Consider the following 22,468-nt stretch of genomic DNA (forward strand, 5'->3'; position numbering starts at 1 on the left):
ATATCTCTCTGTATGTATCTAGATAGATCTAAATAGATAGATATAGAGAGAAAGATCTTTCCCCCTCCCCCACCATGGTCTGAACGTTTGTTTCTGCCCCAAATTCATACACTGAAACCTAACCCCCAATATGATGGTATTTGGAGGTGGGGCCTTTGGAAGGTAATTAAGTTATGAGGGTGGAGCCCTCAAGAATGAGATTAGTGCTCTTATACAACAGGCTCCAGAGAGATCCCCTGACCTTTCTGCCATGTGAAGATACAGTGAGGAGGCAGATCCTCACCAGACACTGAAAAGGCTGGCATTTGGATCTTGACTTTCAGCTTCCAGGATTGCGAGAATAAAATTTCTGTCATTTATAAGCCACCCGATCTCTGGTATTTTGTTTATTTTCTTATAGCTGTGCTACTGGACTAAGACATTCTTTCTCTCACTTCTTCTGTCATTATGTCTCCTTATCTGTGACTCTGACCCTTGTGCCTCCTTCTTATTAGGACTGTTTTGATTACATTGGAACCATCTGGTTAATCCAGGATAATCTCCCCATCTCAAAATCTTTAACTTAATGACATTTGCAAAGTCCCTTTTACCATATATGGTAACATATTAACAAGTTTTGGAGATTATGCCATAGGGGAACCATTATTACGTCCACCATCTGTACACATGTACTGTAATATGGTGTAATTATGCATTTATGCATATATTCATATATACACATTCATATTTATTATACATATATATGAAATTCAATAAATCAAAATTCTCATTATTTGTCTTTCTGGTAATTATCATCCTTTATTTCATTTCATGATTATTATGGAAAATAGTTTATCATATGGAAGAAAGGAGATGTAATCCTAGGGGCTGGCCCGGTGGAGCAAGCGGTTAAGTGCGCTTGCTCCGCTGCAGCAGCCCGGGGTTCGCCGGTTCGGATCTGGGGCGCGCACCGACGCACCGCTTGGCAAGCCATGCTGTGGCAGCATCCCATATAAAGTGGAGGAAGATGGGCATGGATGTTAGCCCAGGGCCAGTCTTCCTCAGCAAAAAGAGGAGGATTGGCAGATGTTAGCTCAGGGCTGATCTTCCTCACAAAAAAAAAAAAAATTAATCCTAGGTGTCAAATATTCTAGGTATGTTATTGGTAAATAGTCTACTATATGTACTTCTCTTAAATAAAACAAAATACATATTCATGGGAACCATTTGTGCCTCATTCTTTTAGTTAACTTGCTAAGTCAAATACTATACTCATAAGCCACAAATCCGAAAAAATAGAGTTGCAAAAACTTTATTTTACTTACAAAACATTTTTTAAATGTAGGATTGAAAAGGCTCTTTAGGGGGATATCGTGAGATTTTTCAACACTGATAGAGTAAAAATGTCTACTAAACATTTTGGTAGAAATCAATTTTTCTTTTGTCACTTATCCATTTAGAAGCAGATGTCTAAATTGCTTCCCTGATTTTATACAGTAACAGAACCAAGATGCATTCATTCGTAATGGCTTATGGAGGCACTGTTTTACCCCATTCACACAGCAACTAAGATTAACGAGCAGAGAACAAGTGGCTGACATAAAACCTACCCATGGGGGTGCCAACGCCGTAACCTTTGGAGTCTATAAGGCCGCCAATCTGTGTCAGGTTACAATTCCGCTGGGTAACAAACTCGATGGTTGTTGACTCCATTAGGAAAGCATAATCAGAGGTGAGGACTCGCTGGATTCCTTCTTCATTACTTTTGACGAGCACTGACTGCCTCCGGCTACTCATAAAGGCCCACATTTTGTCATATGTGGAGATTTTTGATTTCTGGGGAAAAATAAAATACATAAGAAAGATATTCCTTAGTTTCCATGTGATCCTACAATATTTAGATGGAACCGACTACATTTAGTTTATTCATACTACCTTATAGTTGTATCATTAATAATAGCGATATCTAAACAGAAAAAAAACCAAAATCTGTTTTAAAAATTTTCTTATAGCAATTTCTCATCATTTTTCCAGATACAGTGCAGATTTACTTAACAAATGCATCAAAAATGTCTTAATGTTCAAAAATGCACAACTAGTAAGTCACAGAAAGCAATAGAAATAAAGAAAAGAAACAAGATTAATAAGAAGGGTCTTTTGTGCTTATATCTCACATGAGTATCTCATGTGTATAATTTTATCTTTCAACATTATAACATCAGTTTAGAAGAGACAGACACTGGCCACAGATTGACACTTGTAAAATTTCATGAGGTTTGTTGATTTTTTCCCCAGTTTGGTTGACTATAAGACAGATGTCACATTAACCCCCGAGGACACACGAAGATATAGGTTGAAGAGATGAGAAGAATATTGTTACAAGTAAGGACATTACGAATAAGGATGACTATATTTCCACGGAGACACAATCCATACACCACAGAACTTCTTTTAGCTTGCCTCAAGACAACATGAAACCCATCATTCATGTCTACTAACCAACTAAAGATTCTTGGACAAATAAAATTGATAGGTTTTATATTCAACTGAAAATTCTCAGTAGGGTTTTACTAGAATTTCATTACCAAAGGAAAGAAATGGGTTTTGTTTAAAAGGCACTGGTAAACACACGTGTGAAAAGGTTAGCATCTGCTTATGGAAAGCTCATCTGTGAAACCCTCACTCTAGTTTAATTCTCATGCAAATGCAAAAAAGTGAAAAAAAAATACCAAAGCTATAAACACTAGGAGGATATTCATCATACTGGTTGCACTTTATAAAAAGCCAAAACTGTTTTCAAACAAATAGATAGGCAATCTTTTTACAGCTTAAGCATGCTTTTAGTTCTGTATGTGCCAGGTCATAAACATGATATTACCACTACTTCCATTTAAAGGCTGGTGCACAATAATATTTAGAAAAATTACAGCACTATTCCAATGATAAAGTGGGAAGAAAACCCCTAACTTTACTGGGGAAAAAAACTAAAGGTACGATGAGTGCTTTATATGTAAAAAACCAGTATAGCATTAGGGCTAAGAGAGGGTAGAAATGCAAATGTTTGCTCTCCAGTGAAACCAAAACACGCTAAAAGGCCAATGGCTTGAAGTTTCAAAGAGAACAGCTAAAACACCTAGAATAAGATTGTCAGGATTACAAATTTGGGCTGCTATGGTGGCATGTCAATTGTTCTCAAGTAAAATAATCAAATGTTGGGAACAGAAAAGAGAAATGAAAGAAATATTTAAGGTTATGATGACATTTTTATTGGAATAATTAAGACCAATAGTGAGATTTTGCACAGGCTCATTTGGCTATCCAAATCAGTGACATAACGAGGATAGCTAAAACAAGTTCACGTCCTTTCAAAGGTAAAGAACTTTTCTCCCAATGTTTTGAGTTGAGTGAGGCCTAAATACAAAATACAATCAAAATTAGAGCTCACCTGCAGATTAAATGGATTTTATGTAAAAAAAATAAAATAGGACATAGTTTTTGATTTAGTGACATAGTTTTTGATTTAGTGAATGTGACTGATGATTAACACAATTCCATAAATAACACTAAAAATTTACGTAATCAAAACTGCACACTCATCATTTGACAATTTAAAATGTAACATCTTTAATGGAGAGTGATAGTGTAATATCACAACATGGGTGTACTCTTTGAGGCCAAAGCCAAGCAGAGAGATAAAGTGCACAAAAAGTTACTTTTACCTGTATGGGCCATAAATTGCCTAAATTCTCTGCTTTGTTTCAGTTATAAGAACATCAGGAATCAATGTTTTATTGCTTTAGTTACTTGATTTCCAATTCATAACATGTTCCATCCATTGAAGAGTTAATTTTAGTAAAACTTGAGGACTAGTATTTTTGTTCCAAAGAGAGGGGAAACATAATTTTTGCAATGGCACTAATCATTTAAATAGTACGATTATGTCTTTCTCTTCTTTTAATATTAGGAGTAGTACTTTCTAATTTAAACATTATATAAAACAAACAATTTTAAAGAAGAGAATTACATTTTTTAACAGTTATTAATATTTTGCTGTGGTTAATGTAGCAAATACATCAAACTTTTTTATACAACTGAAAACCACAAAGTAAGAAATATTTATAATCTATACTATACATATTTATAGCTTAATTTTAAATTAATGTGAAACATAGTATTATTTTACATTTAAAACATCTAATCTAGAATACTAACCTTTAATTAACAAAATAAGGATTTTACAAAATACATTTTCATATAAAATTCTTGGAACACTTCCCTACACTGATTTTCTATTTCTATGAGCACTTCCTAGAAACTACTATTTATACTCATTTTGAAACTAATCATTTCCCGGCTTCCATTGTTATTCAAATATCTCTTATTGATTTATTTCTAATGTTCAGTAATCTACTATCTGTGATTTTTATGCAGCTTCACTCATCTTTCCTTTCTGCAGAAGATAGAAATATTTTTATTATTCTTATAGTTGCAGAAAAAGTTTAGATAGAAAAGTCACACAAATTGTTTTGTTTCTCATAATAAAAATAAAAAAACAAATAAGAAATATTTCAATTCAGAAATATTGACTCTGCTCGTCACACACATTTTATGTGGCTTGTTTTGTTATCATTCTTTGACCACAATTTCCAATTTAGAGCAGTTACTTCTTTGCACCTCCCAATCATAACTGTAAAACATAAGTCTGTGCAGAAAAGATATGGGAGATATGATTAAAAGCCATCACTACCTCTGTAGACTGCGTGTGTGTGTGTGTGTGTGTGTGTGTGTGTGTGAGAGAGAGAGAGAGAGAGAGAGAGAGAGAGAGAGATGCTGTTCACCTCTTATCCATTTCTACAGAAAGTTGAAAAGGAGGACTAACCTTTAGCATCTCCTGGCAATTTTATTACTTCTATTATTTTTAGCAGCGAAGAAAGTATAGTGCATCACCAGTTTAAAAACAAAGGTCTGCATGAATTTTACTGAAACCCTTAAATTTGAAGCAGCTAAGATGGTTTATAAAGTACTTGAGCAAAGTATTTGAAACAAACTCTTAGGCTGAATATGAAGCTTACGATGCTTTTTTCTCTATAAATCAGACCACTCAAAATTAATTGATTACCTATAGTTTAACACATAGATAAACTCTAAATAACGTATGACTGAGTTGGAAGTAATTTGGAAGTAAGTTGGAAGTAATTCTATATTTCTTATTAATGTAATATATGTTCTAAGCCACTTAATCTCTTTGAATTTCAGTTTACATAATAGGCAAATAGCTTTGACAAACTCACAGAGTTTTTGTGAGGATCAAATGAGACGCTACATGTAAACACACTATGCAGTAGTAAGATATTTTTGTAATTTAATTATTTTTTAAAAAGAGAACATACTGCTATCAAATACTTGTGTGTTATTTTTCTTAAAAAATACCAAGAACTCTAGCAAAGATGGCAGGTTGAATATCATCTTTGAACATGTGTTTTCTCCTGTGGTGTGAAACCACAAGGCAAAAGAGAATGGGACAAGGTGCAACAGAAACAAAATTTTTGAAGCTGAAAAGCATAGATGAATTGTAACTGAGTTAACCAACCTTTACAACCCCTCAACCCTGCAAACGATTCGGAGATCGGCAGTTCCAAATCCCTCTCAAAGCCAGAATGATCAAAGGTCTAACAAAAGCAGAATTTATTGAAAGACTGTCTTAAAAACAGTTAGATCCTTAGAGCTACTTCCTATCTCTGAGCAGCATTGTGACTGCTCCATCCCACCCAAGCAGAGGACTAGAGGTTTTATTCTCTGGAGAGGAAACAAAAGCACACTGGATACAGTTGAGCCAGGGGAGGAGGCCATATTGAAACCAGAAGGAATAAGTTGAACTTTATAACCAATGTTGAGACCCGTCAGTCCTGTATTTGCCTTGGTTCTTAGAATTCCTCCACTAAGGATAATGGAAGATTTTCTTCTAGCAAAACTGAACTGCTCCAGAGAGATAATAATGCTATTAACAATAGCGGTTAACATTAATATAAAGAAAAGCATGCGCCAGACATTATTCTAAATTACTTACAAATATTAAATCATTTAATTTTTGCAGGGATTCTATTAGGTGGTAGGTATTTTTGTCCCCATTTTACAAACAAGAAAACCAAAACACAGAGAGGTTAATCATTTGCCTAAATTCACGTGACTATGTTGTGGCAAAACCAGGAATCAAACATGGATAGAGGAGCTACCGAGTTCATATTTTTAATCATTGTACTATATCAACTCTGTTCTAAAGACACATATCATGGATTCCCAACAAAATGACCCCCTATATCACTCTATAGTGAAGCTGACAGTTTTTCAGCCTTGAGTAAGCACCCAGAGCTTGTAGTGAGCCTTTTAGAGTCTATTATATATCATCAAACAGCCAACGATAACCAGACAATTGAAGGGATCCTCTAAAATGAAATATAAAGGCGAAAGCAAACAAAATGGCATAAATGTCCTCAGAGAGGTAAAAGATACTGCACAAATGCAAAAAAAAAAAAAAAAAAAAAAATTAAATGGACTCTGTTGAAACAAAATACATTCAGACAACAAATACACGTTAAAAATATGATAGAAAAAATGAAAACATTACATGAAATGTTAGGAAACAAAGTTAAAGAAATCTCCAGAAAAGGAGAAGAAAAAATTAAAAAGACAGAAGGAAGGAAAGAATGCCCTGAGGAACTAACAAGAACTGATAACTGAAGGATGATTCCATGTCAATCACATAATGAGAGGTCAAGAACTTTCCTGACAGAGAGAAAAGCAGTTAAGAGATGCTACCTTGGACATGAATTTGATGGGTTGGGGTAATTGAAGGAAGTACTCGTTGGCTGGGGCACATAGAGTCAAGAAACATGGTGCTAGAAGATGACAGAAAAATCGATAAGGGATGACCAAGATGGTTCTACTGTTTCCCTCAGTTTTCTAAACTTTAGACAGGCTTCTTCCCACCTCAGGTCCCCTGACTGCTCTCTTATCCTGGCCCTTCCAGAATTCAGATGGTCTAACCACTGAAGCCCATTCCTTCTCTTTTCTTAGATCATTTACCTTAGAAAATATGTAATTGTAAATTCTTCTTTTGCATCTTTGCAATGTAAATATTTTTAAAAGCCTTTTGTCAGTGTTACAACCCAAGGCTGTCTTTCTCAAGGACCTAGGAGCCATCTTTTTGAAATGTAATCATCAAAGAAGATATCACCCAGTCTCTGTGGGAGGGTACGAACCTAACTTATGTGAGCACCTTGCTCCAGCTTGTAAAACTACCTCTTGTCATGATGACACTAGAAGTTTATTTTTCCTTTGGGTAAGGCTAATTAGCAAACACAGATGGCTATGATGCTCCCCACCACAGCTCCTAAAAACTCTCCTGTCTTGGGGCTGGCCCGATGGTGTAGTGGTTATGTTCACGCACTCTGCTCCAGCAGCCTGGGGTTCGTGGGTTCGGATTCCGGGTGCAGACCTACACACCACTCATCAAGGCATGCTGTGGCAGCACCCCATAACAAAGTAGAGGAAGATTGGCACAGATGTTAGCCCAGGCACCATCTTCCTCAAGCAAAAATAGGAAGATTGGCAACAGATGTTAGCTCAGGCATCATCTTCCTCAAGCAAAAATAGGAAGATTGGCAACAGATGTTAGCTCAGGGCCAATCTTTCTTATCAAAAAAATAAAGCAAAACACAAACCTCTCTCATCTTTAAAAACTCTCACTCCAGCCCTTAAAAACTCTCCTATTTCAGTGGAGTTGAACTCAGACTAAGTTCTGGCCTCTCTCCCTCACTGCAATAGCCTTGAATAAAGTCTTCCTTGCCTATTTAAATTTATCCAGTGCATTTCTGCTTTGACAGGACCAAGCCACTCTTCTATTTAAAATATGTGTATTAAATTCCTCTAATATGTTGGGGACAATTCTAGATATTGACTTGGTTCCAGATATTGGAAACAGTTAACGCAAGGACATCATGGATATTTGCCTTCATTACTGGAGCAATGAGAAGCCAGAGCAGGTATGAAGCAGATTGGGAATGCAGTCACATTCGCATTATGACAAGATCACTAGGTTGCTATGTGGAGAACGGATCAGCAGTGGCAAAGGTCAACACAGGAAGATCATTTAGGAGCACATAGCGCAGTCTAGATAAAAAACAGTACATGTACTAGGAAAGTGGTGTTGGAGATGGGGAGAAAGCTAAGAATTCAAGAGATGTGTGTGTATGCGTGTGTGTATGTAATGGAAAATACTTGGTCATTATTGGAATATAGAAGGTAAAGAAGAGGCTTAGGTTTCTTAGGTAACTCCTTGGTTTCTGGGTTAAACTTGAAAGGCACTGAGAGAGAGAAAAAGCTGAAAGAAGATCAAGTTTTTTTGGGGAAAGATCATACCTAGGAGTTGGAGGTATCCAAGGAACATCTAAATGGATCTGTCATGTGAAGTTAGATATGTACGTCTAGAGTTTAGTGGACAGGTCAAGGCTAAAAACACAGATTTCAGAGTCAACTGGGATATAGACGACAAGTAGTGGATGGATGAGAAAAAGACTACAGAGGAAGAGGAGTCTTTGGGTCAAGCTTTGTGCAATTTTGAATTTCAGTGGCTGGCAGAGAAGATTGAGTCTGCAAATGAGAGAAAAAAGAGTGAACAGAGATTAAGGAAGAAAATCTGGAAATTACGGTGCTGCACAAATCAAGGCAAGGAAATATTCAGTGAGGAAGTGGTCACCTGCAGTGATTTGCCAAAAAAATGCATACAATAGGAACTGAATAATGTCCTTTGGATTCGGCAACAGAGAGTTGCTTGGTTGTTTTAGCAAGAGCTAATTTAGTGGAATGAAGTACTTAGAAGTCACATTGAAGTAGATTAAAGAAATATTTGGAGAAAGTAAAATGGAGCCAGTAAATGCCAAAAAAGGAAAAAAAAAAATCAGAAAGTAAGACTCTGAAGAAGAGGAGATCCAGGGCAGTACACAGAAGAATATTTTGGTTTAAGTAAGATTTCCAAAGATTTAAGAGATTTGAGCATATTTAAATGACAGTGGGGGAGGCTTCAAGAGAAAAGAGAGGTTTAACATGCCAGAGAAAGAAAGAACATTCAATAAGCAAAGTTTCTAACAAGGTGAGTCTCAAGCAGAATAAAAGAGGATTTAAAACTCTGCAATTGGCTTGACCTCTGAATTCAAAATATTTGTATTAAACACATGCAGAACTATACTTACACTAAGTTCTACCATATAAGGAGGAAATAAGAATCTTTAGCTAGATCTGTTTTTAATAAAATAGAAAATGCTGAACATTTCAAAGCAAAATAGACTATAGGATCTCTAAGGTTAAAATCAATTGATGGAAGCTGTACAAGTTAAAGATTAAGAATCAAAACGCATTTAAGATCAGTTAGGAGGTAATTAAAAATAAAATTAATAAACACATATGTGTATGTTGCGTGTGAAAATTATATGTAAACTGAGAAGAAAGGACATATCAAGTTACAACATGAACTGAAGATTGTAGGGGGAAGACATGGCCTGTTGAAAGAACCACCTGTACGATGTTTTGCTCAATCTCCTGTGACTATGGTTAGTTTCATTCAGTGCAGTAGCTTATGGTCTTTGCCAAGGGATGTGATAAAACTGCGTACGGGAACTATGCTGCTGAGCTAAAATGTAGTCTTTGAAGGTCCTCTGACCACAATGATGCAGAGAAGTGAGGACCAAGATAGAACCCAGGAGAGACTCAGGAACCGGGACACAGCTTGGCCCTGTGCATTGCTGCTGCCAAATTGATTAGACAAGACTTTCCAGAAGGATGTATAAAAAATGAAAGTCAGGTAATAAGCTAAGCGTGAAATAACATAATTCTCTGTAAGGAGAGAACTGAGATAATGACAAACTAGAGCATAACAGAGAAGCTACTTAAATAGAGTGTAGCCAAGAAAAAGAAGTATTGAATTAGTGGGAGAAAAAAACATAAAGAGCATCTTGTTTTACTCCTTTACTTCACAGATGAGAAAACAAAGGCTACTTGCTAAGAGAAAAAAATTACCGGTGAAGGCAGATAGATAAAGAGAAAAATGACAATAGCATTTATGACATCATGATTTTATGGAAGAATTTTAATTATATAATAAGATAACTTATTTGGCAAAAATATAAAACATCCCTAAGTATTATTCTTACAGTTATGGTGCACATAGTAATTTAGATAGATAAGGTCAAGCAAATAAATTAAATCATGTCTCAGAGATATTGCTTGAAATGCATATGAAAATCAAAGCATTACAGAGGAAAAATATATTTAAAATTTTCTAAATAAAACCATCTTATTTTCTCACGCGACTTACCCTGTCACACTGAATACTAGAATCAATTTCGTTCTTTCTTTTTTTTTGTGCCCCACATTAAAGACACTTTCCTTTCTATGTTACATCAGGAGGATTTAGGATGTCAATATTCAGCAGTGTTTATTTTATCAAAATGCTGAGGCTTGTAAGCTGATTTGATTTTTGCTGCATCAGCACAAAACCAATAAAACCAGTCATAAGGCACTGTCTTTTTATAATGGCAGTTTTCATGGGCTATGAAACATCAACAAAAGGATAAAAGAAAAGTTTCTTGTCGAGAATAAACTTACAAAGAATAAGAAATACAACACTTTTTGAAATTCACAGATGCCAAATGATTTTGTGCTTTAAAAAGAGCATTCAGTGCAAATACTTAAAATATTTTAAACACATAGCTAATGATTTAAAATTTAAGGATATATTAGTTTTAGTTTCTGACAGAACTCTAAATAAAGTTTGCAACCTGAAATTATTCGGCCTTTGCAGATTTCAAATAACTAATGGGTTTGGGGCAACATTTTTCCTGAACATTTTAGTAAGAGGTTTTGAGAACTGGTAAGATGTGAGTGTAAGGATAGTGCTTTGACATTTTCTTTCTATCCCTTCCAAAATGTTCTGAAAGCTAGTAAAGTAAGGGTTACTCTTATAGCGCCCGCATAGACCTTCTTTCCTCTAATTGGGAGCAACGTATTTTATAAATACAAAGCCGTCTTCTTTTTAAAAAATATCTTTGGCTTAAATTGTTTTAGTACACAAATAATTCTTCACTTCTGTTCATTTTGCTTGCTGTCAAATACAAATTAAAATTTAGGAACCACCTTGTGCTCATTGGACCTGTTTTTACAAACCTGTCAGATAGCCTAAAAAATGATAAGAAAATAACCTTATCCATATTTGTGTGATCTCTGAAAGCAAACATCTAAAATTAACTTTTTCAGTATGTTCTAGAGGAAAGTTTATTTCCATGAATGAGATGGAAAACCCTCAATAATAATCTTGTTTGAAATATCATAACCACAAAGCATCAACAGTACAAAGAAAATTCAGTATTATTTTGTAATATAGTTTGTTATACATAATATTAAAAGTGTTGAGTGCAACTCAGATGCTTTAATAAGTTAACTAGGTGGTACAACAACCAAAACATCCTGAAGTAACCTAAAATACTTTATTTATTTTAGGAACCCATTTCTTTTGATTTAAAAAATAAATATTCATGAAAAAAATGGTTTATCTTCTAAATCATAATGTCTGGTAGAATTAGTTGAACTTTGGTGTAAGGAAGAAAATGGTGAAATTTCTAAAAGAAGAGGCAGTAATTGCTGACCATTTTTTATAATTACCAAAGTAAATTAGATGGTATTTGGCACTTATTCAAATTACTCCTTTTCAATAAATTCCACATGACTCATTTTGTTTCTGATATTAACTTAAATATTTTGTTATAAATGCTGTAATAACCTTTCTTATTTTGTTATGAAAAACTCACATGTAATAGTCCATAATATGTGGTTTGAAAAAAGCCCATACCAAGGTCTCCCTTGGTAAAGGAGAATTTGGCTGAGATTTGCATTTTAATTTTTTATTACAGTAAATAAATTACCAACAATACTGGAACATATGTGCTAGGTAAGAACAGCTGAGTCCTATCTGGACTCATCTGACCTTGGTCACTGGGAAATTAGAGTTAATTCAGGAAAACAGGACAGAAGCCATATGTGGTTCATATCAAAGGTGGATCTGAGGCTAGTGCAGTGATCTGAAAGCATTTGGTTGTTAGCAAACCTGTCACTCCCTGGAATAATTCTGGCAGTTTTATCTCAAAGCATCTGCAATCTCCTAAAACAGGATATTTGAAGGGAAAGACAATGAAACAGAGAGAATTGCTCTTCTCGGTGTTACTGAGAGTTAAGAGAGGAAAAAGAGAGAACATTATGACTGAGCATAATATGATGAGCAGCAAGTTTAAAATGATTTGGTGCAGTTAAAGGCAGTTCTCTTTTTTAGGTAGTTGAACCAGTATTTGATAGTTCATTCTGCACTATTCGGAATCATTGATAATGAGTCCTCTGGTCATTGCATTTTATTCTTTAAATGAGGTATCTTGAACTTTCTTGGTCAAATGTTTTCTTGTTACAAATAACAGTTATCAATAATATATTTTACTTTCATTTTGCCAAATTTAACTAAAATTAGAAAACTTCACTGGGTCAATGGAGAACCTCGAATAAGCCACAATTTCTTGGCTCTATCTAATAAAAAGTTTCCCTACCAATTTCACAGAAATGTTATGAGAAATAAATGAGAAAAATTCATATAAATTTACTCTGTCAAGCTATAAAGCTCTCTAAGGCCATAAGGATTTTATTCTTATTGCATGTTTAATGTAATCAATCAATGGAGAAGCATAGTAACTCTATGTTATGACTGTAGCATATGCCCACTACATTCTGATACGTATGCCTTTTCCTTTAGTATAAGTAATATTTTTTAAGAATATGGAAACATGTTACCTTTCCACCCCTAAAACCTGACTTAATAGCCCTAGTGAGCAAAATTAGCACAAGTACCCTAAGCACTTGCTGATGGTGGGTCATTAACCAACATGGACCACAACGCACGACTTTTCCTGGTGTGTAGCCTCAGGGACACAAAAGTTTTATTTTAAATTTCAGCTCGTTCTATTCAACGATTCACTTGCTTACTTGTTCATTCACCTGTTCTTTCATTCTAATATTTGTTGACATCAGCTCGGTGTAAAGTACTGTGCGTGGCACTGCCTAGGCAGAGACTAACCAAAAACAAATCATGGCCCCCATCCTTGCAAAGCTCAAAGTCTCACCTCGCATGACACGTAAACTAAGAATTATAAAATGGTGTGACAAATGCCATGACAAATGACAGATGAGATGTAACCTAAATTGACGAGGGGAAACATGACAAAGTCAGTTGAAGTAATTCCCACTCCTTTAAGATTCAAATTCAAAGACAGTTTTGCTGAGTCTCTCACTCCTGTCTGTAATCAAAATTCTGCATTATGAATGGATGTGGCCAAAAAAAAAAAGCAACATTTGAAACTCTTAAAAGAATTATTGTTCTCATTTTTCCAGCACCTTTTCTAGGGTTTCTAAACTTTATTGGGAGATAATGTAAACCTTATCAAAATATTTTAAGGATTATATGCATATATATATCATATCCATGGGATATTATATATCATTACAAATACATATATATCTGTAACCTTATGGTCATTAAAATATACACAAAATGGTATATTTTTCTACCATTTGCTGTAACTTTATATATATTAAAATATACACAAAATGGATGTTTGTTTCTAAATAGTAAATAAATGGCCTAGTTGGGTCCTAGGGATCTGAGGGAGAAGAGATGAACAGCTCTAACCACATCTCCACCTACTGGCTGGACAAGCCTATTTGATCACAATAATCACGAATTTAATATGTATAAAGTAATTGCATCGATGGTTACGTGAATTGTTGATCTGAGGTACATTTTAATTAGAAAAGCCACACTCTAACCTAGGGGCTTGCACTTGCCATTTTCTCTCGCTGGAAGGAACTTCCTTTGCGTATCTGTGTGACTCACTCCTTCATCTCCTTCTGATCTTTGCTCAAACATCACCTGTTTAAGAGGACTTCCACTATTTACTCTATTTATAATTCCAATTCCTCACTTACCACAGACATTCTTCCTGCTTTATATTTATCCACAGCACTTAATAACTATGTAGAATGTTACATATTTCCTATTTTTACTAGTGTCTCTGATTTCTATCTCCATCCACCATGAGATAAACTCTATGACAACAGATGTTTGTCTTATTTGATTCATCCTTATAGTCCCTATACCTAGAACAGTGCCTAGTATATAGTAGGTACCAGTAGATATTTATTGAATAAATGAGCAAAAAATGAATAAATTCATTCTATCTTTTGTGCTGGAATTTTGAAAACAGAGATATTAGTCTCAGCTCTGGCATTACTAAGCTAAGTGATATTTGATGAGTCATTTTATCTCTCTAGAACTCAATTTGCTCATCTGAAGAATAAATGGGTTAGACTACATAAATGCTAAGATATCTTTCATCAGAGACAGTCTGTATAGCTATACATATTTACAAGAATAACCAGGTACATTTACTTCTTTCTCTCATACTCTGTTCATGGCTTAATTTAATAAGGAAAAGAATACCACTGGCCTAGTTTTAAAGCAAAGAATAAAGAAAGCCACATCATTGCAGTACACAAATAATTTTAAGCTCTATTCCAATGTTAAAATGTAGCTTTAATATATTAATGAAAAATACTAGAATGTACTTGACATTCCAAGTATTTCACAGATGGGAAGTAGGATTAGTGGCCTCTTTTTGTTCTTTTCCCACTTCTAGGTCATCACTGTCCCACCGGCTTTTGAAAACAAACCAAGCGACAAAACCCTGCTCTTTTAAGACTCATGCCACACAATCTTACTACCTGGTTCCTCTTCCTACAGCCTTCTATTTATTTTCTGGATATCGCCATGATTCTTAAAATATTGTATACCCAGATGTTTGTTTCTCCTCAGTAATGATCTAGTAAGTGTTTAACTACTGGGTCTCTGGAAAAGGGGGAAAGGCCCAGATTGGTAGTGTTTCCTGGTTTTTATGGTTTAAATATTCCCACTATTGCCATCTTTAAGCTATGGACATGATATCAACCAAACTATAAAATTCCTGAGAATTTAACTCCTGCAAGTCAGTACAAGACAGCTCTAGTACACCACTGCTTTTCCTTCATCGAAAGTCCTGAGTGACTTCTCAGTTCTTTGACAATCACTTCCAATGACTTTCTTACTAGCGCCTTAGCCACCCAAATCCATAGTCATATGTTTTATTTATCAACACCTCAATTTGCTTTACTTTCAAAATCAACTACTAAAATACCCTACTCCATGATTATAACCTCTTTCTTTCCTAGTTTGCTTATTCAATTTCTTTACTGATCACATTTTCCAACCTCATTGGTGCTTCATGTCAATTACCAACCTATATTCCAATTCATTAGCTCTCTCTACTTCATTATATTCCACTTTGTTCAGGTGAGCTTCCGTGATTCATCATTTCAAAATTATTATTGCTAATATCCTAAACTTACTAACCTGTCTCTTTTTTCCTTGGACCACCTGACCTAACCCCAACCCTGAATAAACCCAACTGTCCACTGTCTCTAAATCTGTATCAAGGCAGCACAGCATTGCTAGAAATAGTCATACTACAAAGTGTGAAGCCAAATTAGATGCTCGACACTGCCCAGAAAGTACAATACTTCTCTCAACTTATTCTCTACAATGCATATTTCAACTTTCTCTCCTTTCCTGAAACTCAAAACCTTCTGTGGACTCGTTGACTGTTGGTACTTGACCTTGCCTTTGCTTCATAGACAAAAACGAAACCATGTATGAGAATAAACTCAAAGACCAATCGAAAACCCTTCTTTTAGTAAAAATCTTCTAATATCATAATCTCTCCTCTTCTCTTTCTATTGTTACCCTTTCTCCCACAGTGAATCCTTCATTTTGCGATTTGCATTCTACCACATCCTTTTGTCTTTCTCAGGAACCTTACATAACTATTTCTCTCTTATCTTTCCCCTTTAACTGACAACATTTTTGTATTTTCAAATCTTTTAGATCTTGACTTCCTTTTTTCTAGTTGGCATTCTTTCCTCCTCTAGAAACTATACTTTCTCTTTCCTCTCCTTTACAACAGAATTCATCGAAGAGTTGTCTTCATTATTCCACTTCCTTATTTCCTACCTGGTCCTCCATCCACTCCAATCTGTCTTCCAGTCACATCCTTTTATTGAAATAAATCTGACTAAATATACTAAAGACCTTCACATTTTTAAATTTAAATAGATTTTTTTTTGGTCCTGATCACCTTCCAACGTGCAATGCTCTTAACCATCCCTGCATTCCTGACACACTCTCCTAACAGCTCTCTTCGCATCCACTGATGCTGCTCTCAGTCTGTTCTCTCCACTGAGCTAGAAGGGTCTTTCTAAATCTCAAACTTGGTCATGTCAACCCACACTTTATTAACTCACTAATAAGTCTCCTTGTTACTCCTAAGATAAAAAGATAATAATAATGCAGCTACAAAGCTCTAACACGCAAAGCTAGTTGTCTACCTATATTCTCCTTATTGTTTTCTAACAAACCACTAACAGAATATACATTTCCTATCCTCCCATTCCTAGTGAGTTAGCCATGTAACCCAATTATGCCCAATGATATAATCAGAAAATGTTAATGGGGCTTGTGATGAACTCTTCTTGGTAGGACAGATTCAGCTGGTATGCTTCCTGTGCCTTCCTAGACTAATTCTCTGTTCTCACAGTACATTGTAGCCAGCCTTTGCAGTTTTTAATTATACATTCTATTTAATGATTATTTGGCTAATTGCTGTATTCTTCGTAACTGTTGTTGAGTCATGATGTCTAGGTATATCTCTATACTTAGTACAGGTACGGACAGAAAGACACTCAATAAGTATTAGAAAGAATGAATGGAGTGCACTAATGAAATGAAAAGAGGACATTTAGCTATGAAACACTAGGTTATTATCAAAAATATAATATCATTGAAGATGCATCCTAAGGAAAAATTCAGTAATACATTTTTATTAATTCTGAGAGTTAACTATGCATAAAGTTATTATAGAATAGCTGAAGGAAATATTCAGATCAATCATGAAAATTTATTAAATCTCATTTCATGCAGATAAGTTGAAATAATAGGCTAATTACCACTAACATCAGAATCAGTTAAAGGAAGATTTGGGTCAATATTGCTACTGATAATATAAATAGCACATATTCTTAGCTGCTTTTCCTAAAACTACTCTTAACTGAGAACTTATTATGTGCAAAATGCTATGCGAAGCAATTTAAGAATGTGATATTACCTAAATCCTCATATCCCTGTGAGATAGGTTTTGTTATACCCATAGCAAAGATGAGAAAAGTGAGATTAGGGTAATTAAACATCTCGCCTCAAGGTTTAAAACAGATTCCTAACTTACATGCTAAAGCAAGTTGCTGAGAATTATAACAGTAGGCACAATTTTGCTGAAATTGCTTTTCTGTAATTAATCATTGATATTACTCAAGGCAGTGATTTAGAGATAAGCTAAAATACAGTTTCCAAAATAAGTACTATAAGAAGAAGCAAAATGGACGCAAGACAATAGATCCTGGCTAACAGATTAAATGATAATAAATTTACAAAGAAACACCCAAAATCCTTCTGCAGAAGAATAATATATGTAACAAAACCCAAAGAACACAAAAAATCCGTTAGAAATACCAAAAGAAAAGAAAATAATTGTAGCATAGTATGATTAAGTTAAATAATTTTCAAGAACCATCCTTTGAAGTTAATTCCAAAATCGATAATTCCAAGTATGTGCTAAATGATTCCTAAATAAAGCTAAATTTAATCTTAAGAGGATGGTAAGAGCAGCTTGGGTGTGAGTGTGTGTGTGATTCTTTGACAACCTGCTCAACACCCACTATTCCCCTGAGAAGGCTTAAACACACTGGGGAGCACAGGAAGAATATTTTAAGCAGCTAAAGGCTAAAACCTATCCAATCCCAGGCCAATTTACATGGAACATCCGCCATTTGCCCACATGAGGTTTCTTCCAGGCAGCAACGTCAACAAGAATAGGTGAGGCAAGGTGGATACACGTTAAGTGATTTACACTGTTGTCATCACTGTTGTCATCAAAGGCAGTGGGAGAAACAACCTGCGTGTATTCTACCCTTAACACTTTGAATTTAACTAAAATTACTTTCCTCATGACTTCATCCTTTGTTTTGAACAAATCTCTGCCAGATTTTTCTGACTGTACCTTACAGTAGAGAGAGCTAGGTCATATGTGGCTGTTTCTAACTAGTATTGACTTCCTATTATCCAATAATATCAAAATTTAGTAAAGTATAGACTTTAGGGTTGTCTTTTATGTATTGTCTCATTCATATTGGCAATTAATTTTGCTTCTTCTTCTGTCCAAATATTCCATTTAGTACCTATCTATTGTTTTTTTTTATTTTTGTAACTCTCCATCTCTGAGTTAGAGTTTCATACCTGGATAGCTACAGGTCTGATTCCATTTTATTCCTGCTTGCAAAAGCTTAAGCTTTAATTTTATTCAGTAGGATCTATAAAAGGAGTTCCCATGCCAGACTTTTATTTTGCCACAGACATAGTCACTCAAGAAGAGTAGACCAAGTTAAGCTTTTCACACCAGGGACCTACGTTGTCTTCCAGTAGCTCCAACCTTGAACTTTATTTGATCACAGATAACCTTCTATGTAATCCATAGAACTTTCAACTTCTCTTCCATACGGAATGCCCACATTTTTGAGTGGATTACCAAAGCATAAGGTATAATAGTATGCAAAAAAAATAAGAATAGAAAAAAATAAACCAGACTTCCAAAGTGTAGTTACAGAAAATATGTGTATGTATGTGTGTGTTTGTTCCTATTTAATCAGCCAATTTTATCAAATTTTAGAATGAGGAAAAACTACTGAATTGAAAAACCTATCTTCCCTCTAATCCATATAACAAAGTACATAAAGCTTTTTATCATGCTTTATGGACCTTATTTTGAAATGTTACCTAATCAAGTGTATGTAAGTGATTTGTCAAATTATAACAAAAATACCCATTTAAAAGGAAAAGAAAAAGAAAGTTAATTTTAAAAACTAGCAAAGAGAATTATTCTCAACAAAACCAATGAACTTAAAAAGAAACAATATAGATTTCCAGGATAAATATCTAAATCTATCTATACTTATAAAAATCCAGAAAATTTTCCAACATATTTATATTTATAGCTTTTATCTTTAAGTATGTTGGCATCAGCCTGAACATTTTTTGGTTGAAACAAATGAAGAAATGTATTTGCTACTATTTAACACACAAACTCACACTCACAAAACTTTTTAAAATGCAAAATTCATTTTAGATTGTGTTGAAGTTTCAAGGGCACTTTAAAAATTATAACCATAATTCAACCTTCTTAATACATAGGCATGGGAGTTCAGCCGTGACTAAAAATGCATGAAATCAGATATGGATGAATTTAGTTAAATAAAAGAAACATCAACTGAAAATACGGTGCAAAATAAAAATATTAAACATAACTTAGGAATGTGAATAAAAAATACCAATGAATCTCTGAAAAGAGAAAACGGGAAAATTCTAGGTCATCACATCTACTTTCAGTAGTGGGTATTAAAATTCTATTAAAAATATAAATTAGCAAATTCCTACCTGAGACCTAATGAATAGCATTAGTGTAAATTGCATCATAAATAATATAAAAGTTATCTGAAGAGAAACTAAAGTTCAGTAAACATAACATAGATGCACTTTTTATTTGCAATATATTTACATAATTATTCACCCTGTGGAGAGTATAATTTTAACCATCTAATCACTATCAGAGAAAGTAAAAATGAAGGACTAGTTTATTCTCGGTATTTATATGTAATGACAATCTGGTACTCACTTTTCCATTTAAGGATTTTATGAAAACAAAATACTTCTCTACTCTGACACTTAATAGCTGAGGAATTAATAATAACAATATTTAAGACTACAATGCAATACTATTTGAACGTTTACTGTCTAGCTATCTATCTTTACCAGCCAGATTTTCTGTCCGGTCTAAGAAAACAAACAAACAAAAAAGGAGAGGTCTTGCATAAAAAGCATGATGAGTCTTTTCACTAAAATGTATTTGTTACATTTTTTACTTCCCATGTGACTGCTTGTGATCATGTCCAGAAAGCACATAGTTCTCTATGAAGAGAAAATGAAACAATAACTTCTTTATATATGGACATTGTCGAATCAGCACATCCAAATGACTATTGCACCTTCAAAATAGTCACCTTATTTTAAATTTGCTTGCATTTTCTGAATTCCATTTCTAGAATTGCCTTCAGATGTTATACTATATCCTTTTGAATACTCTTATTATTAACAATTTTATATCTTATTAGGGTAAATTTTCTTTTTGAAAATAAGTCAAAACATTTGGAGTAAAACAATGTATATTTAAGCCATATACTCTTCCTTTCATTGTTGTTCTAAAAGCAGGGATAGCTGTAAAGTGAAGGAGCTGGCTTTCTCGTGTTGAATGTAAGTGCGTTCTAAAAACAATTCCAAAATGAAAGCTCTAAGGTTTTAGCAATCATAATATCAAAGGCAGTCCCCTGTGGTGTTTCCTTTGTAGGATGATGTTCATTTCCCGTATACAATTTACAGTATTTGTATACAACGTAGCCTTTTTAACTTAAAGATTTTTTCTTTATTATAAATATTTTTATTTATCTAAGGGAAAAATATTTATATAAAAACTGAATCCGCCTGTAATCTCTTTAACATCTGTATGGGTAACGTTAAATTGAACGTTTCAGTTGAGGCACCAAGTAAAAATTGACATAAAACACTAAGTAAAGCGTGAAATAGACAACCATGAGGACATTTTATAGTAGACCTAGAAGCAATTAGATGACTGATCCACAAGGGGATATAAAAAGATAACGAAAGAGATTAAGAACAGACATTTTGAGGATAACTTGTTTAAGAGAGAACTATGCTCTGACTGTGATTCTCCACACTCTTTTGCCTGGATTTAGGTGGGAACATGTGTGGAATGTACCTTAGATTCCCAAACTGGTTGAGAGGTGACAACTTGAAGAGATTGATCCAAATCCCCCGCATCAGTTGACACAGAAAACTGGTGCCCCTCACCCAGTTAGGAAAGCTAAAGATAAACGACTACATCGCAGAAGTAACCGCATCCATTTCTGGGGTGGCACAGCGGTGTTTGAAACCCCAGGATGAAATGCAGGCACCTGAGTAAGAATGTTAGTCTTTGGCCAAGATGGCGGTTGCCGTGGGAAGAGGTAGTTTGCTTTCCACTGAGCACACATTCAACATTTGCTGAGGTAGGTGTCACAGCTACCTTACCAGAACCCTGTTGTTGATTCTAAAGAAGCTGCAGACGTGGCATGCTGCCTTTGCTGAGGGAGAGTTTCCTGTTACACCATCCATCAAAAAGATGTAATGTCAAGAAGGCATCAAACCAGATGGTAAAGACAAGTTTTAAGATGGCAGTTTAACTGACTCCAGCCTTAAATTTTGGCTGATAACATCTTTTCAACTTCATAAAAGTAAGCAGAACTGCTAGCATAATCAACTAATTTGCCTGAGCAAATGCTACTAACAAAATATCTATTTAAATGAAGCCAAGGCAAATTTTATTTGTTTTAAAAAGTTGAGGTATACAGCCAACTGAAAACGTCATACAATACTATTTCTTAAAATTCTTTTGTAGAAAAATAAGTTTGAAAATTTATTTCAAAGCAAAAAAGTTCCGCTAGAATGCCTCAGAATATTTTTGTGTTCCTTAGTTACTTTTAGAAAACAAGTTGCATTACTAGTAAAATAATTAATTAAAAAATAAAGTTTCTTCAAAATCCTTCCTAGCAACACTGCTATTTTGAAAAATATTGCTTAAGTTGTCATAAAGCTGTAGTTATTTTTTGCACTCAAGTTAAGTAAGCAAATATGCATGCATATGCCTCTGCTCTTACAGTGCATGATTTCTCAAGTCCCCTAAATAAGGTAATGATTTTTAGTAATTTTCCCTTAGGAGATTGCATACAGCTATTTAAATAGGCATCTGACACACAGGGATACAATTTCCTACATAAAATATTATACAGAGTTCTTGAGTGTGTCCATGTAGCCCATGCATAGCAGACATTAGACTGTTATACAGAAAAAGTTCAGAAAAGTAAAGCCAAGGAGAGGGGAACAGGTGTAGGCAAGAGGATGGTCATTAATTCAACTAAGGAACTTAAGATATCAAACACTTATGATGTTTTAGGTAGTAATGAATCTGGAAGTCATTGCCTTCCATTCAAGGGCCAGATCAGTCTATAACTTTCTTTTAGCGCTACCACTTGGGAAAAGAGAAGTGTCTCCTCTTTAACAGCGTCTGATGAAGGTACTTCAAAGAGAGTGAAGTGT

The 22,468-nt window shown here is 34.6% G+C and overlaps 1 protein-coding gene across 3 annotated transcripts in view; it reads right to left on the reverse strand.

The window, feature by feature from the left end:
- Nucleotides 1-22,468, reverse strand: part of GRIK2 (glutamate ionotropic receptor kainate type subunit 2) — a 654,115-nt gene that overhangs the window by 34,673 nt on the left and 596,974 nt on the right. For all 3 annotated transcript variants that reach the window (XM_058566570.1, XM_058566566.1, XM_058566567.1), the window contains exon 14: nt 1,590-1,815. In XM_058566570.1, the coding sequence (XP_058422553.1) occupies nt 1,590-1,815 (226 nt within the window). The remainder of the gene's footprint in view (nt 1-1,589; nt 1,816-22,468) is intronic.

Source organism: Diceros bicornis, chromosome 23 (assembly GCF_020826845.1).
Source record: "Diceros bicornis minor isolate mBicDic1 chromosome 23, mDicBic1.mat.cur, whole genome shotgun sequence".
NCBI classification, from domain to species: Eukaryota; Metazoa; Chordata; class Mammalia; order Perissodactyla; family Rhinocerotidae; genus Diceros; species Diceros bicornis.